General features: G+C 53.7%; 1 protein-coding gene, 2 long non-coding RNA genes and 1 pseudogene across 7 annotated transcripts; 1 reads left to right on the forward strand and 3 right to left on the reverse strand.

Annotated features, from left to right (window-relative positions):
- The first annotated feature begins 123 nt into the window (after positions 1-123).
- On the forward strand, positions 124-12,552 carry MBD3 (methyl-CpG binding domain protein 3). 4 transcript variants are annotated; one of them, XM_054717551.1, is made up of 7 exons: positions 124-225; positions 1,135-1,196; positions 5,192-5,351; positions 5,886-6,023; positions 8,998-9,088; positions 9,467-9,644; positions 11,687-12,552. In XM_054717551.1, exons 2-7 carry the CDS (start codon positions 1,177-1,179, stop codon positions 11,880-11,882), a joined length of 783 nt encoding a protein of 260 aa, XP_054573526.1. In that variant the 5' UTR covers positions 124-225; positions 1,135-1,176; the 3' UTR covers positions 11,883-12,552. The 4 variants fall into 4 exon arrangements, with proteins under 4 accessions (XP_054573526.1, XP_008148903.1, XP_008148904.1 ...); XM_054717552.1 differs by lacking the exon at positions 124-225 and adding an exon at positions 287-321; XM_008150681.3 differs by lacking the exon at positions 1,135-1,196 and having other exon boundaries at positions 124-321.
- LOC103294364 (40S ribosomal protein S2-like) lies at positions 6,758-7,725 on the reverse strand (annotated as a pseudogene).
- On the reverse strand, positions 9,942-11,716 carry LOC129149430 (uncharacterized). Its single transcript, XR_008556324.1, has 3 exons — positions 11,633-11,716; positions 10,151-10,268; positions 9,942-9,976 (listed from the first exon to the last, which is right to left on the reverse strand). It is a non-coding gene; the product is annotated as an uncharacterized LOC129149430 (long non-coding RNA).
- Positions 11,771-16,360, reverse strand: LOC129149429 (uncharacterized). 2 transcript variants are annotated; one of them, XR_008556323.1, is made up of 4 exons: positions 16,304-16,360; positions 14,089-14,171; positions 12,372-12,493; positions 11,771-11,850 (listed from the first exon to the last, which is right to left on the reverse strand). It is a non-coding gene; the product is annotated as an uncharacterized LOC129149429 (long non-coding RNA). The 2 variants fall into 2 exon arrangements; XR_008556322.1 differs by lacking the exon at positions 16,304-16,360 and having other exon boundaries at positions 14,089-14,276.
- Between the last annotated feature and the right edge of the window lie 3 nt (positions 16,361-16,363).

Genomic DNA, 16,363 nt, shown 5'->3' on the forward strand with positions numbered 1-16,363 from the left:
CCGAGCGGGGGCTGGCGAGCGCGGGGAGGGGGCTGAGAGGGCGGCAAAGCCGGCGCGCGCCCGGCTGGGGGTGGAGGGTGGGGGCCTGCGGGCCGGAACAGCCACGGTAAGTGGCGGCGGCGGCGGCGGCGGCGGCGGCGGAGGCAGCTGAGGCGGCGGAGACCGGGGGTCCGGGCGGCGGCGGCGGCGGCGGGCCGAGGAGTCGGGCGCGATGGAGCGGAAGAGGTGGGAGTGCCCGGCGCTCCCGCAGGGCTGGGAAAGGGAAGAAGTGCCCAGAAGGTCGGGGCTGTCGGCCGGCCACAGGGATGTCTTTTACTATAGGTGAATGAACGTGCTAGCAGGGCAGGGCCCCAACGAGCGCCTCCCAGCGGCCTCTGCGGCGGCCTGGGCACCCTGACCGGGGCCGCGGCCTGGGCCCCCGCGCGTGCGTCGTGCGTGCGTTTCGGCGCGCGGCGGACGCCCAGCCCTGTGCGCGTGCGCGACCGCGCGCGCGGCGGCCCCCCCCCCCGCCCCCAATCTGCCGAGTGCGCGTGCGCCCCCAACGTGGCCGCATGGCACTTGCACCGAACGGTCGAGCGCCGGCCTCTTTTCGGCAGCCATGGGAAACCTGCCAGAGGGCCGAAGGGCGCCGGCCGGTGCAGGCCAGATGTCGCTGGGAGGCAGGGGTGGGGGCTGGGCTAAGTTTTCTCTGATGGGCCCGGGAGGGCATACCTAGGAAAGCAGGTTCCTGGGTTCCCTGGGTAGCCGGGGATGCATGTTTTGAAGGGTCACCCTTTCCGATCTTTGGGCTTGTTTGGAGAGCGGCAACCCCGTTGGTCGTATATCCTCCAGTCACAGAGACGCGGGACATGAGACTTTATGAACCCCGCACAAACAGAGCCCAGCCTGTTGGTGGTGGTCCGAGGTTTTCAGAGTTCCCCCCTCCCCAAAATTGGAAGCAGGGGCTGCCCTTAGCCTGGGAGAAGTGGCCAGATTGCCTGCACCCCCTCCGTGTAACAAAGCATTAGTGGGAGGCTTGAAGCCCATTCCCAGTGGGCCACCTGCTGTTTGCCTTCTCCCTCTTTTTCCCCCTGACTGCTAGAAGGAGCTTTTGTTTCTGAGCCAGCTTTGACGGTTCCCTCCCCTTTGCTTCAGGTCCCTGATGAAAGAGCCGGCAGGACACCTGCCTCCTGTTGAATGCCAGTTGGTGCTGGGGGGTATGCAGCCTGGTTGTGGGCCCAGAAACGGGCTGGGTGAGGCCAAGGAAAAGCAGAACCAATGCTCCATCCTCCAGCACTTGGCGGGAGGGGAAGAGCTAGGCTTTTGCTAGCCCCTTTTTGGAAGAAGGAGGGAAGTGAGCTGGGAAAGGATAGTGACTGGTCCAGGACAAGCTCAGACTCTAGTTTCCGGTTTCCAAAAAGTGCAGGGCAGCGATGGGAGCTAAACTGGGCTTCCAAACGTATACAGAATTGGCTGGAACCTTTAACTTACTCATTGACATAGTGGCGCTGCAAAGGTGTTTCTTAGGGACACATGTGCATTCTCCTTTGCTATCATTTACTGTGAGGTCACTCCATCACAGGCTCTAGAAAACCTAAATCCTTTTAGTTCTGTCCTGGGTCAGTGGGGAGGCTTCAGAGTAGGACCATGTGCCTCATATCCTTCCAAGCATGCTTGTGTGCTTGCTTGCTTTTAAATCCAAGGGCTGAGGCAGGTCTCTCTGTTTCTAGTCCTTTGTTAATTTAACATCTCTGCAGCATCTGCTAGGTGTCTGGCACTGCTGGGTCCTGGCCATTCAGCTGGGAGTAAGACCCGGGCCCTCCCCTTCTAGGTGACAGCTGAGGCACCAGCCCTCACCCTGTTACTCCTGGGTTTCAGGTGGTGACATGCTGAGAAGTGCAGGGATCTGGGAGGGCTGGTGGTAGGGGTGCCTGGCAGAGGCTGGGGCAGGTCAGGGAGGGCCTATCTGAGGAGGTGACATCTAGCTGAGCCCTAACTGAAGCTGGGAGGAAGAGCAGCCCAGGAAGAGCGGCAGTGGGAACACCAGGAGTCTGTGCAGAGGCCTGTGGTAGCAGAGAGCAGTCTGCAGCTCTGGAGCTGAACCAAGGCCAGCATAGTTAGAGCACCCTCATCCCCTCCTGCCTGGGAGCATGTCAGAGCTTCAGCTGAGTGAGGCCCCAACCCAGAACATAGGGGTCCGGAGGTGGGGGAAAGCTCCAAAACGGGCTGGACAGATGCGACTTCAGGTTTCCCGTGGCTGCACTGAAGAGGTGAGGACCTGAGATGGGGGAGGAGGTGGGTACGGAGTCCAGCCTCATTGCCAGGTCTCTGGCCTGAGTGTCCCACCAGTTGTCCTCCTTTCTCCCAGTGGTGGGAGTTCTAGGGGGGATGTGACGTGGAACCATGGTGTTTTCCTGGAATGTGAGTTTCTGGTCTCCTCCCCACTCTCTGGAGACCCTTCTGAACCAAGCAACTGGGCAAGAGCATGGGTAGATTTTCCTGATTGTCTTTTGATTATGGTATCACATAATTGTTCTCATCCCAAACCACTCTCCACGTTCCTGATTGTCTTAATGCAGTGGGGGGCTGAGGAGTCAGATTAGACTGGCCCTGAGTTCTAGCCCTGCCCCTAGAGACATGCAGGCCTTGAATTCTTGTCTTCCTCCTTCAAAAAGTGGTAGGTAGTGAGTAAGTGTCTCTTTTGAAGAATTGGATTGCAAGAGAGGGAGTGACCCTATGGACCATCCCCTGGAGGCTCATCCACCCAACCCTCCATCTTGATGATTCTGCTGAGACTGGGGGTTATGGAGTTCCCCGTGTTTTCTTTGTGAAAACAGTCCCTGCTTGACATTTTCTATCCAGGCAGGAAACTGAGGACTTGAGGAAAGTTAATTCCCTGACCTAACGAATAATTTTTTGAGAGGATTTTTCCAAAAGATCTCATTTAAAAGTAGAAGTAGACTTAGGAAAACCAGAGCAGCAGACTCATCTACTGATGAGAAGCAAAGGTATAGGGAAAGACCAGGTCTGAGGCAAGTGTCTGTCTTTTTGCATCTCTTCAGACCCCTAGGCTCCACACTGGGCACAGGTTCCCATCCCCATAACCAGCTGGGCTCCCAGGTAGGCCTACCTCCAGAGAAGGGCTATGGGGCTCATTTGTTTTCTCACTAAATATCAGGGATGTCTCAATCTGTCAGTACAGATCTGCAAAACCTGTTTTGAAAATTGAGATATAATTTCACATTCCATACTTCCAAAAGCTTACAATTTGGCAATTTTTAGTACAATTGAAAACATTTTGCAACCATCACCATTCTAGTTCCAGAACGTTTTCATTATCCCAAATCAAAGCCCTCTACCCATTAGCATGGCTCCCCATTCCCTCTCTGAGCCCCTGGCACTTGTTTTAAACAGCTTTATTGAGATAGGGTAATACATACCACACAAGTCACCCATTTAAAGTGTACAGTTTTGGTATATTCAAAGATACAGCCATCACCACAGTCAATTTTAGGACATTTTCATCACCCCCAAAAGAACCCCAATGCCCTATTCCCCTATTCCCAGCCCTGAGCAACTGCTAACCTGTGCATTGTGTTTTGTTTTAAAAATATTTTTTTCTTGATTTCAGAGAGGAAGGGAGAGAGAGAGAAAACATCACTGATGAGAGAGAATCATCGATTGGCTGCCTCTTGCACGCCCCCCACTGGGGATCGAGTCTGTAGCCTGGGCATGTGCCCTGACCAGGAATCAAACCGTGACCTGGTTCATAGGTGGATGCTCAACCACTGAGCCACACCAGCTGGGCTCTGTGTTTTGATCTCCCTGTTCTCATTCATGTTTAAAGACAACAGCAACGGGTGGAAGTGACTAGAGGCAAAGAAATGTTGGCGAGTATTTTGAGTGGGTTCCTTCTCTCTTTGCCTTTCCATTGCCCTGAGCACATGGGCTGGGTATTCATATCTGCCAACAAGGAGCATAATATAAAAGTGGATCTTCCAGAGGAGTCCTTAGCAGCCTTAGGCAGTAGGGGACTCTGTTAAAGCATCCTGTCCTAGCTGATGTGGCCAGGCCAAGGGAAGAAGCACAAGTTCCTGCAATAACCTTACCCAGTAGGGGGTCCCAGCAGGGCTGCCTGAGCTGAGTGTGCCAGAGGTTTCCTTCTGGCTGTAACAGGACCCATCCTGCCCTCCATTGTCCCTGGTTTGCTATGTGCCTGGACATGTGGAACAGGACTGGAGGGGGCAGGTATGCGCTTGCTCAAATTAGGGGCTTATCTCAGAGGTTTCCCCATGCCCATCAGCAGTTACCCCTCCTTCCTACTCTTCAACCCCTGGCACCTACAAATCTACTTACACTTGTGGATTTGCTTGTTCTGGGCATTTCACATCCATGAAATCACAAACTGGCGTTTTGTGTCTGGCTTCTCTCACTGAGCATCATGTCTTCGAAGGTTCATCCACATCGTAGAGTGTCAGAGCTTCCCTGCATTTCGTGGCTGAGTAATAATATACCAGTGTGTAGATGGGGTCATGTTGTGTTTATTCACTAGCTGGTGGCCATCTAGGTTGTTTCCACTTATGCCTATTGTGAATCCTGCTGCTGTGAATATTTGGGTTAAATTTTCTCGTGGATGTATGTTTTCATTTCTCAGGGAGATACCTAGGGGTGGGATTGCTGTTTGATCCTTTGAAGAGCTGCCAGACTATTTCCAAAGTGGCTGCACAAGTCTTCCTGGCAGGACTGTTCCTGCATGCCAGGTCCTGTGCTGGTCCTGTCCAGTGGCCCTGTGGGTGGGTGTTGTGTCCTCAGAGCTGAGCAGGATGCAAATCTTCACAGCCAGGTCATCACAGCTCCTGCTTTCCAGCTTTCCCAACAGGTCATGCCTGAGCAGTTGTTAGGGGTCCTGGTCCCGAATCTTAACATGAGATTTTACTGGTCCCCAGGAGCCCCTAGTCCTCAATGCCATAACCACTAGAAGGAGATTGCTATTAGGGCATGTCCCTCAAATACCTGCTATCATTGGGTCTATTCTCGAGAACATGGCCTATTTCTGTTTCTGGAATGTTCTGAAAATGGCAGTCAGGCTCTCAAGGCTAGGCCCATCCCATCACTCTGTAGATCCAGGTGTTCATCTCTGCTCTGGGCCTGGAGTTGGGGGTGTGGGGTGGCCCAGCACATCCTGCAGCCACTGACTCCTCTCTGGCCGCAGCCCGAGTGGGAAGAAGTTCCGCAGCAAGCCACAGCTGGCACGGTACCTGGGCGGCTCCATGGACCTGGGGGCCTTCGACTTCCGGACGGGCAAGATGCTGATGAGCAAGATGAACAAGAGCCGGCAACGGGTGCGCTATGACTCCTCCAACCAGGTCAAGGTGAGCCACCCTGCCCTGCTCCACCCAATCACAATGGAGGGGCAGGGGGGGGGGGCGGGGGGGGGGAGTGGATTCACCATTTCAGACCCACTGTGGAGGGGGAAAGAGAGCTGATACTGTAATGGAGTTTACTTCTGGTGTTGAAGTAACCATTTACTAAGGGAAATTTGGAGGCCACAGAAAAGGAGAAAAAAGGAATCGTGATTCTGTCCCTTGAGAGGTCTCTGGCTGCTTCTGGTGCTTGTTGCACTGTCCTTCCTTGAACAGTGTCTTCAATAGCTGACAGTCTCTGATGGACACATGTTCAGTGGGACTTTGAACCTGTCCCAGGCTAGTACTTTACAGAGAATGAGGCACAGGAGGCAAGGACAGGGCCAGTGTGTGTCCCGAGCCCCACCGAGGGCAGCAAATAGGCAGGGACTGGACTTGGCATCTCCTCCAGGTCTCTGGGTGCCACTGGGTGTGCTAGTGACTGGGAGAAGACAAGAGTCAGGCTTCTGAGGAGTCTGAGTGGCAGTGTTCCTGTCTCCACAGGGCAAACCTGATCTGAACACGGCCCTCCCTGTCAGGCAGACAGCATCCATCTTCAAGCAGCCAGTGACCAAGATCACCAACCATCCCAGCAACAAGGTGAAGAGTGACCCCCAGAAGGCTGTGGAGCAGCCCCGGCAGGTGAGCATTTACCCTACACACCCTGGCCAGGTCGGGCCCAGCCCTGAACCTTCTGTTCCCTCCAAGCTGGGTCCTCTCTTTCTTAAAAAAAATAACAGGCTTAATTCAGTTTCTTTTTCTTTCCTTTTTTATTTATTGATTGATTTCTAGAGAGAGAAACATCGATTTGTTGTTCCACTTATTTTATGCATTCATTGATTCTTTTATGTGCCCTGATCAGGGATCTAACTCACAACCTTATCAGGACAATGCTCTAATCAACTGAGCTACCCAGCCAGGGTATCAATTTATTTTATTTTATTTTTGTAATACGTTTTATTTGATTTTAATTTTAATTTTTTTAAATATATTTTTATTGATCTCAGGGAGGGAGAGGGACGTAGAAACATCAATGATAAGAGAGAATCACCTATCAGCTGCCTCCTGCACACCCTCTACTAGGGATTGAGCCCACAACCCAGGCATGTACCTTTGACTGGAATCGAACCCAGGACCCTTCAGTCTGTAGGCCGATGCTCTATTCACTGAGCCAAACCGGCTAGGGCTATTTTAATTAATTTTAGAGAGAGAGAAAGGAAGAGGGATAGAGAGATAGAAACATTGATCAGTGCTTCCTGCATGCCCCCTACTGGGGATTGAGCCTGCAAACAGAGCATGTGCCCTGACCTGAAATTGAACCAGTGACCTCTTGGTTCATGGGTCAACACTCAGATGTGAAGCCACACCAGCAGGGCTCAATTTATTTTTCTTGCATAAAATGATGTGGTGGCCACAGTTGGAGCTTGGGTCCTCTGCTCAGAAACTCTGGTGTGGGTCTTTACAAGATGGTCAGTGATAGGGAGACGTGGTAAACACAGTCTCTTTCCAAAGGTCAGGGGTGAGATAACTGTAGGTCTTAGAGACAGCATCAAAGGTGGCTCTGGTGCAGTTGCCCAGGGTGACATGGCAGCCCCTGGCCAAGGTGTAGCAGTCGTGGATCCTGGCCATCAGCAGCAGCTTCTTGGGAATAGGGGCTGAGACTATGCCAGTGCCCCTGGGGACAGGAATGAGGCACACCAGCACGGAACTACAGTAGCTAGTCATCTTGCAAGGGACAGTGTGGGGCTTGCTGATCTTGTTCCCCCAGCAGTTTCACCACAGGGATAATAGAGAGCTTGGCCAGAGTGATGGCCCCACGGATGGCAGTGGCTACTTCCTTTGAACACTAACACCCAGACCAACAGGTCCATTGTAGTCCCCAATGGTGACAAATGCCTTGAACTGGGTCTTCTGGCCAGTGGGTGTCTGCTTTTACACGGGCATAATCTTCAAAACCTTGTCCTTGAAGGGTACCCCCAGGAAAAATTCAATGATCTCAGATTCCTTGATGAGCAGGAGAAGAAACAGATCTCCGACAGGGACTTGATCTTCGTGTACTTGACCAGGTGGCCCAGCTTGGTGACTGGGTCTACTCCTTGTCCTTGGCCTTGCTTCTGCGAGCTCTGCGGCCTTGACCCTGACCCCACCCCAGCCTCGACCTCAGCCCCAGATGCCACTGCCAGATCCTCCATGAAACCCTCCTCAGCCTCCCATTCTAGGGTCCCCAAGACCTCCAGGCCCTCCCGCAGCACCGGCATCATCCACCATTTGGTGTTTTCCTCAGAGAAGACACTCAGTCCACATTTCAGAGCCTACATTTGTTGGGTCCCTTAGCCCAAGTGCAGTCAGGAACAGTCAACCCAGAACCTAGTTCTGTGGGGAGCAAAGCCCCACCCTGACCCCACCCACCATGCAGAGGGCTGCTGGGACACTTGGGGCTTTTTCTGGTCAATGTTGTTGTTTTTTTAATATATTTTATTGATTTTTTCACAGAGAGGAAGGGAGAGGGAAAGAGAGTTAGAAACATCAATGAGAGAGAAACACCGATCAGCTGTCTCCTGCACACCCCCTACTGGGATTTGCCCACAACAAAGGTACATGCCCTTGACCAGAATCGAACCTGGGACCCCTCAGTCCGCAGGCCAACGCTCTAGCCACTGAGCCAAACCAGTTAGGGCCAATGTTTTATTTTATTTTTTAATATTTTTATTGATTTCAGAGAGGAAGGGGAGGGGGAGAGAGAGATAGAAACTCAATGAGGAGGAAAAATCATTGATCGGCTGCCTTCTGCACGCCCCACATTGGGGATCGAGTCCACAACCCAGGCATATGCCCTGACTGGGAATTGAATTGTGACCTCCTGGTTCATAGGTTGACCCTCAACCATTGAGCTATGCCTGCTAGACTGGCCAATGTTTGTTTGTTGTTGTTTTTTAAATATATTTTTATTTATTTCAGAGAGAAAGGGGGAGGGAGAGAGAGATAGAAACATCAATGTTGAGAGAGAATCATTGATTGGCTGCCTTCTGCATGCCTTACACTGGGGATCGAGCCCGCAACCCAGGCACGTGCCCTTGACCGGAATTGAACCCGGGACCCTTCAGTCCGCAGGCCGACGCTCCATCCACCGAGCCAAACCAGCCAGGGCTAGCCAGTGTTTTCTTGAATAAATGGTTAAGTTTTGTGGGGGAAGGGGTTTTAAATAAGATCATACATAATGGATGTATAACCTGCTTTTCAAAAACTGAGAATTGCCAGCGTTTTCATACATATTTACAAACATCCACACACTGTATAGTGGGGTGTGTGGGACAGTCTTTTGGGAACATCACCGCACATCTAACATCCTGGGTCTTTGTCCTGCCAAAAACTGGAGTTGGTGTTTCTCTGTTCTGGGAAGATGGGTGTGGAGCCCGCTGGGGCCATGGCACCCTCATTTCTCAAGCTGGGATCTTAGCAGCCCAGCCAGGGTAGGGGTTAGAGGTCATGCTGAGACCAACCACTGCACTACATGTGGATGGGCTTTAGCCATCACCCGGACTGCTATGGTTCACCTGTGCGTGCATGGGGGTGCCTTGCTGTGTTATTGGCCTCACATCTATCTGTCCGGCGGTAGCTCTTCTGGGAGAAGAAGCTGAGTGGCCTGAATGCCTTTGATATTGCTGAAGAGCTTGTGAAGACCATGGACCTCCCTAAGGGTCTGCAAGGTAAACCCAGACCCCAGGACGGTAAGGGGAAGTTAGGAAGGGGGCCTCCAACCTCCAGCTTTGGATCAGAGGGGCAGACGCCTGATATCTGGTCCTGGAGACAGTTACCCAGAGCAGCACACATCTGTGGGAGGAGGGAGGCCGCGAGGTTGAGGGGAGGCACAGGACCAGCAAAGATGCATCTTCCTGGAGGGTCCTGGAAAAATTTGGGGTGTGATTTCGCTCCACCATAAACAACCATCCATCCCTGAGCATGTAGAGTTCCTTTTGTAATGTGAGAGCAACTGCCTGCTCATAAGGGGGGTTTGGGAACAACATCCGAGGTTGAGGGACAAAGGCCAGTGCCTGGTGGTGACTGTACCTCCTGCGCCCCTGCAGGAGTGGGACCCGGCTGCACAGATGAGACCCTGCTCTCTGCCATAGCCAGCGCCTTGCACACCAGCACCATGCCCATCACTGGCCAGCTCTCAGCTGCCGTGGAGAAGAACCCTGGAGTATGGCTCAACACAGCCCAGCCCCTCTGCAAGGCTTTCATGGTGACTGATGAGGACATCAGGTAGCTGCTCTCGCACCTCACCCTCTGTGGCTCCTGGCCGGTGTGTCTTCGAGCCTTCAGGGGTATGAGGCCTTTGAGGGTCCTGCTGAGGGGTGGGATACTAGCTGTGGCACAGGAGGAGGCTCTAGAGAGTGGCAGGAAGTGGGCACATGACAGGAACAGGAAGTACTGAGGTGAAGATAAACACATCCTAGGGCTTTAGTGCTGGGCCTGAGTGGGTAGTGCCCAGGTGCAGGTGTACTCGGAGTGAGAGGCATCCACTTACTGGAACCTTTTGGGAAGACCTGGTAGGAGGTGGTTTGAACTGGCACTGGGCAGGAAACGTAAAAGTGCTGAAAGGATAAATATGCATCCTTTAAAACCTAAAATTTCAGTGCACAGTTTAAATGTCAGTGCAAAACTTAAAATGTTTTGTGAGGTCTGCCCTAGCCATTTTGGCTCAGTGGATAGAGTGTTGGCCTGTGGACCAAAGGGTCCTGGGTTTGATTCCAGTCAAAGGCACATACCTTGGTTTCAGGCTCCTCCCCGTCATGAGCCCTGGTGGGGGCGTGTGTAGGAGTAACCAGTCGATGTGTTTCTGTCACATCAATATTTCTCTGTCTTTCCCTCTCTCTTCCACTCTTCCTAAAAATCAATGGAAAAATATCCCCATGTGAGGATTAACAACAACAAAAAGTTTCGTGAGGTCAAGAGAAGTTAAGAATTTAGGGACCCCTCTAACCCCAAACAAAGAAGGGACTGGAAACCAGAGCCGGCATGGCCTGATTGGTGTATGTGCTGGGTTGTGGGTTTGTGGGCTTCGTGGATGTGAGAGAAGCCCCTGTGCTCCATGTAAGGTGAGGTCATGGAACTAAGATACCACACCACCACCCCCAAGTCCCCCATGCCAGAGAGTCTGCCCAAGAGAAAGGGCTAGAGAGGGAATTGAAAGTATAAAAAAAGAACATAACTCCAAAAAGACTGGAAGGATTTTTAAAGCTAAGCAGAACTACAATTTGAAGTCACTAAAATGAAAAATTTAAGTCATGGGTTAGGCAGTGGATTTGGTCCTGTCTGGAGAGGTGAGTAGCCAGCTGTGCAGAGAGGACAGAGTGGTAAGGAGAGAAAGGACGCTCCCCACACAGGACAGGGCCAGGGCCAACCTGGCAACAGACCCAAACGTTAGATTCATGTTATAGTGAAAATGTAGAACTTGAGACGGGATGGATCTTAAAAGCCACAGGGAGGGGAGGCAGATGGGCAAGCAGACGAGGCTACAGCCGCTTTCTTTGCCAAGAGACGGAAAGCCAGCCCTAGCTGGTTTTGCTCAGTGAATAGAGCGTCGACCTGCGGACTCGGGGGTCCCGGGTTAGATTCCAGTCAAGGGCACATGCCCAGGTTGTGAGCTCGGTCCCCAGTAGGGGGCGTGCAGGAGGCAGCCAATCAATGATTCCCCTTCATCATTGATGTTTATCTCTTCCTCTCCCTTCCTCTCTGAAATCAATAAAAATATATTGGGGGGGGGGGATGGAAAGCCATTCCCCACCTAGAATTCTCTACCTGCAGACTCATCCAAAAGACAGGTGACACTGGCTAGGCAGTGGACTGGACACTCAGTGGTCTTTTTTCCCCTTTGCAAACCCCACTCAAGTGATAGTGAAGGAGCTTACGCATGTGCACTAGACCAGAAGAGCCAAGCAGACAGGTGACCACCCATTCTGGGAGGAGGAGAGCTGTCAGGCAGACCAGAATGACCAGAACTGATTGGGGTAGTGCCTGCCAGGAGGTGGGAAGACAGGGTGGTGGCAAGAGGGAGTGAGGAGGCCAGTGGAATAGGAATAGAGTGTCTGAGCACTCAGAGCCCCTGGGGTCTACCATCTGGAAGGCTGAGTCAGAGCTACTTGCTCGAGAAGGGAGTGTGAGCCACAGGCCAGGGCTGGAGGATCCTCGGGCCCCAAAAAATCAGTAGCCCATGTATATCTATGCATCCCATCCTCCTGGACTCGCACCCTGGTCTTCCCAGAGATAGGGACATTCCCTGTCAGCACTCCATGTGTCTCCAGGAAGCAGGAGGAACTGGTACAGCAGGTTCGCAAACGGCTGGAAGAGGCGCTGATGGCTGACATGCTGGCCCATGTGGAGGAGCTGGCCCGGGATGGTGAGGCGCCGCTGGACAAGCCAGGTGCAGAAGAGGAGGTGGAAGATGAAGAGGAGGAGGAGGAGGAGCCTGATCAAGACCAGGAAATGGAGCACATGTAGAGCAGTTGTAGGTGGACCCCAGGCTACAGCATGTGCTTGGGTCTGACCACAGGGGGGAGAGACAGTCCAAGAGTTCTTGGGACCTGTTCCATGCTGGGTATCGGCTGTGCTAGGAGAGCACCTGTCTCCCTGGAGGAGCCCAGGGTGGCCTGGCCCTCCTTGTCCTTCCAGAGACCCTGCCCGAGCCATGCCTTTGGGGGGCACCTACAGACTCAGCCCTTGCCCTAATGGGACCAGGCTTGGGAGGAAGGCGGCCCTCCCTTCCCAGGCATGCCCACTCCCCCAGCCACTAGGACACCTGGGGTCATGGCTGGAGGATGGTCCCCTGCCCTGCAAATCCCGTTTGCTCTTCTTTGAAGGGCCAGACTTCTGAAAGTGCTGGTCGCTCCTGGGCCCTGCCTGCAGGGTTATGGCTCCTGGATGCAACTGGGCCTCTGGACTCATTGTCGCCATCCTGAGCTCAGAAAAGGGTTCTTGAAACAGGCTTACCTCCCGATCTTGAGTGTGAGGGACAATCCTCTGGGCCAGACTCAGCCCTCCCAGAAAGGGTTGCAGGGTGGTTCCCCGAGTGCCCATCCAGCTGAGCAAAGCCGTGACACTCAAGAGTGTGTCTGAAAGAAAGCGGCACAGCCCAGACGTTTTCCTTCAATAAATCGGTGATACAAACGAGGCTGAACGTCCTGTAACTTCTTTACCTTTTGTGTTTGCTGGACATGGATGTGAAATCTGGACTTCATCTGAAAACCTCGCTGTCTGTGGCCTGGCGGGCCTGCCTAAGGGTCAGCCACCAGCATCTGAGGAGAACTGCTCACAGCCAGGAGCACAGTAGGGCTGACCTACGTGCCTCCGTTTTTCCTTGTATAACAGGTACAGTTAATAGCCAACACTCTGGGCTGTGGGCTGTCATGTGGCCTGGCTGGAGCTGCACTGGGGCCCAGACTCCTGTGTGTTCCTGTCTAGAGGTGTGTTTCATGGCCAAGCATTTCTAAGTGCTACGCCCAGAATAGTGGTCTCCGAGAGCACTGGGGGCGAAGATCATCAGAATCTTGTTACTTCACTCCTCCCCTCCATCCCCAGTGCCTTGGGAGAGGGCTACCACCTTGTACCCACTCTGCCCTAACCAGCAGCTTGTGCCTGGGCAAGGATCCTGGTTGCTGAGTCATTTGGCCAGACACCCGGGGCAGTCTAGGTATGGGCACGTGAATCAGGGGTGAGGGGTGACATGGGAGCCCCTCAGAGCTGTGAGCGGTTGCTGCCATCTTGATCTTCCAAGGATGCTGGTGCAGTCAAACTGACCACATCCTTCCAAGTCAAGTTGAAACGCAAATCCTGAACCAAGAAGGCTGCCCTGTACCGGTCCCAGTGCCTGTTGGGCCTGAGGTCCCTAGGCCCTGAGTCCGGCTCTGTCCCTCGGGTCTGAGTAGAGGGGCTGCAGGGAGGTTACTGTGGGTGACAGACGACTGAATAAATCCTTCTAGGGCAAGCATGTTTGGAGCCTGGACTCAATCTGAAGAGTGGTGTTTGTTTCTGAGCAATACGGGCCTCATCTGGGCCTGCCAGGCCTGCATCCTGTGGATCAATTCTGGGCTGGGCGATAACGGAATCAGGAGGGGCTGGCCTGTCCCAGAGGATGGCAGATTTCCCCATAGACTCCAAGGTGCAGGCCTGACAGTCCCAGCACTGTTGGCATAAAGCCAGATGTGGAGGCTTCTAGAAGATTTGGGACTCCTGCACCTACTGGTTGAAGTCCCCAAGACTCCCTTGGAGCACCTGGAGCTCCCAGTGGGTATGTGTTGGGGTAGAGGGGGGTTCTTCAGGGCTGGGCACACAGGGACATGGCTGAGTCTGGCCTTGGGGACCTGAATTGGACCTTCTACCCCTGTCAGGCTCACAAGGCTGGTGCAAGAACTGGGAGAACCCTGATCCACCTGCCCCCCCCCCCCCCCCCCCCCGCTTGGTCCTCTGTTTCCCATCCCACAGCTGGTCAGGCTTAATGGCCTGGACCCCCTCCTCACCCCCACATGGAGTCTCTGTTCATCTTTCTGTCTCCCCTGCCCCCTCTGAGTGTCCCCTCCACATGCATTCTCTTTACTCTGCAGACAGCCCTGCCCACCCACCGGAACCGATTCCAGCTTCCAGAAGGAAAACTTGAGGCTCAAGTTAGCAACTTGCCTAGGGGCACTGTTTGGAAAGGAGTTGGGCCTACCTGAGAACTTGGGTCTTCATGACTCCAACACCCATGCAGCTGATTGTGCCAGCCTCTGGCCACTGAGAGGCCCTGAGCAGCCACTGACCTCAAAAAGGACAAGAGCCTGGGTGGTTCTGCGAGAATGGAATGCCCAGTCACATCATAGACCCCTCCTGACACTTTCCAAGCTTGAGGGTCTCACCTGAATTCTTTCTTCTCCCCAGCGAGACTCCCAGAGACAAGGGTGCCAGGGTTTCTGAGCCATCAGTTTAGGGCAGTGGTCGGCAAACTCATTAGTCAATAGAGCCAAATATCAACAGTACGACTGAAATTTCTTTTGAGAGCCGAAAACCGACTTCTGTGCATGGGCCACGAAGTTTCAATCGCAGTGTATGTGCGCGCCTGCACGTGGTATTTTGTAGAAGAGCCACACTCAAGGGGCCAAAGAGCCGCACGTGGCTCGTGAGCCGCAGTTTGCCGACCACTGGTTTAGGGCATCTGCATCATGGACCTGAGCCACCCCCATGTCTCTACCATAATGTGCCTGGCTTCTTCCAGCCCAAGGCAGGCAGAGGAGCTTTCTGAGCCACCCTACACCCACACCCAGCTCAGCCTGCCTGGGATGCCTCCTCACTTCGAGCCTCCTGTGGCTGCTGGAACAAATCACCATAAACTTTGTGGCTTAATTCAAACATATTCATTCTGGGGTCAGGAGTCTGACATGACTTCATAGGGCTAAACCCAAGTGTGCAGGGTTGGTCCTTGCAAAGGCACTAATGGAGGATTGTTTCCTGCCTTTTCCAGCTTCCAGAGGCGTTACATCTCTGGCCTGTAGCCCCTTCATTTTAACAGCCAGTAACTCACATCTTCCTTGTTTGACTCTGACCCTCCTGTCTCCCTCTTCTGAGGGTGTGATGACACTGGGTTCCCTGGGGAAATCTAAGATCACCCCATCTCAGGGGCCTAGACTTAATCCCACCTGCAAAGAGGATGAATGTCTTTGGAGGCCACTTGCCCACCACAGAAGACACACCCTCACTCAACCTCCCTCATCTCTACCCCACCTTGGAACCTGGACACCATTCATAGCCTCTGGGTCTGAGGGAACAATTTGAGCCCTAGGATTAGATCTCCAGCTTCCTCCGATCACTCATTCAACATGCATTAATAGCAGGGCCAGCTCAGATCTGGTACCAGCCAGAGGAACTTGGGCTGGAATTGGCCTGGGGGTGAGGGTGGGGAAGGGTCTGGCACAGGGACCAAGACAGGGGAGTGAGGGTTTTTTGTTTTTTTTTTAATCCTCACCCAAGGATATGTTTTGTATTGATTTGGGAGAGAGAGAGAAACCATTATTGCCTTCCTTCACACCCCAACCAAGGATCAAACCCAAAATCCTGGTATGTGCCCTGACAACCTGCAACCCTTTGGTTGATGCTCCAACTGAGCCACAATGGCCAGGGAGGAATGAGGGCTTTAATTGGGGGAGGGGTACCTGCCAGGAAGGCAGGTGGAGAGAAGTGACTGGAGGTAGACGATTCAACAGTGGACAGCTTTGGCTGAGGACCTACATGGTGGAGGGTGGAGGGCAGACCTAAAATCGGTGAGGATGGCGGTGGGCACTAGGGTAGGGGCCAGTGCATGGCAAAAAGGACCAGTTCACCCCCTCTCCCACCTGAAAAGCTCATGCAATAGTCCTGAAGTTCCACAGCCAACCAGGGACTTAGGAGGGGTCCCCTTGAAGACGTGGGCGGGGGACTCCACGGAGTCCATTCTGCTCCCTGCCCATTTATCATGAGAAACCGCACGGGAAAACCGGAGGGCTCCTTAAACTCCAAAGGAAAAAGGCTGAAGGAAGGGCCGCGGGGACAGGATAGCTTTGGAAATGGGCACGCTGGGCTATTCAGGACAGGACAGGGCGCCAGGCACCCCAGAAGAGGGAAGATCTTCACCTCCGAGGGCTCTGGCCAGTGGAAACCAGCCTAAACCGGGAAGCACCGCCCACGTGGCGCAATCTCGGGCTCCAGCACACTCCGTCTGGGGGATGTGGGTGCCCTTGACCTCCCCAGGGGCCCACGGGAGCCGTGTACGTGCAGGAACTGGGGACCGGAGTCCGAAGGCAGGCCAGGTCTCGAGGAGTCTTGGGGGTACAGACCCCAGCCCCGGGGCGAGGACAGGGGTAAAGTGCCTTGGGGCACAGCGAGTCCTCCGGCAACAGGGCGCCGCGGGCACCTACCTTCGGCAGCGCCCGCACCTGCAGGCGCGCAGGACCCGCCCGAGCGCCCCAGGCAAGGGT

This window comes from Eptesicus fuscus, chromosome 6 (assembly GCF_027574615.1).
Source record: "Eptesicus fuscus isolate TK198812 chromosome 6, DD_ASM_mEF_20220401, whole genome shotgun sequence".
Taxonomy (NCBI): domain Eukaryota; kingdom Metazoa; phylum Chordata; class Mammalia; order Chiroptera; family Vespertilionidae; genus Eptesicus; species Eptesicus fuscus.

What these genes read in the sequence shown, in the direction of transcription:
- MBD3 (XM_008150681.3), top strand. Translation starts at nt 212, where the DNA reads ATGGAGCGGAAGAGGTGGGAGTGCCCGGCGCTCCCGCAGGGCTGGGAA. An exon ending in AGGGATGTCTTTTACTATAG is followed by an intron (nt 322 to 5,191) that starts GTGAATGAACGT and finishes CTCTGGCCGCAG; the next exon opens with CCCGAGTGGGAAGAAGTTCC. An exon ending in ACTCCTCCAACCAGGTCAAG is followed by an intron (nt 5,352 to 5,885) that starts GTGAGCCACCCT and finishes CTGTCTCCACAG; the next exon opens with GGCAAACCTGATCTGAACAC.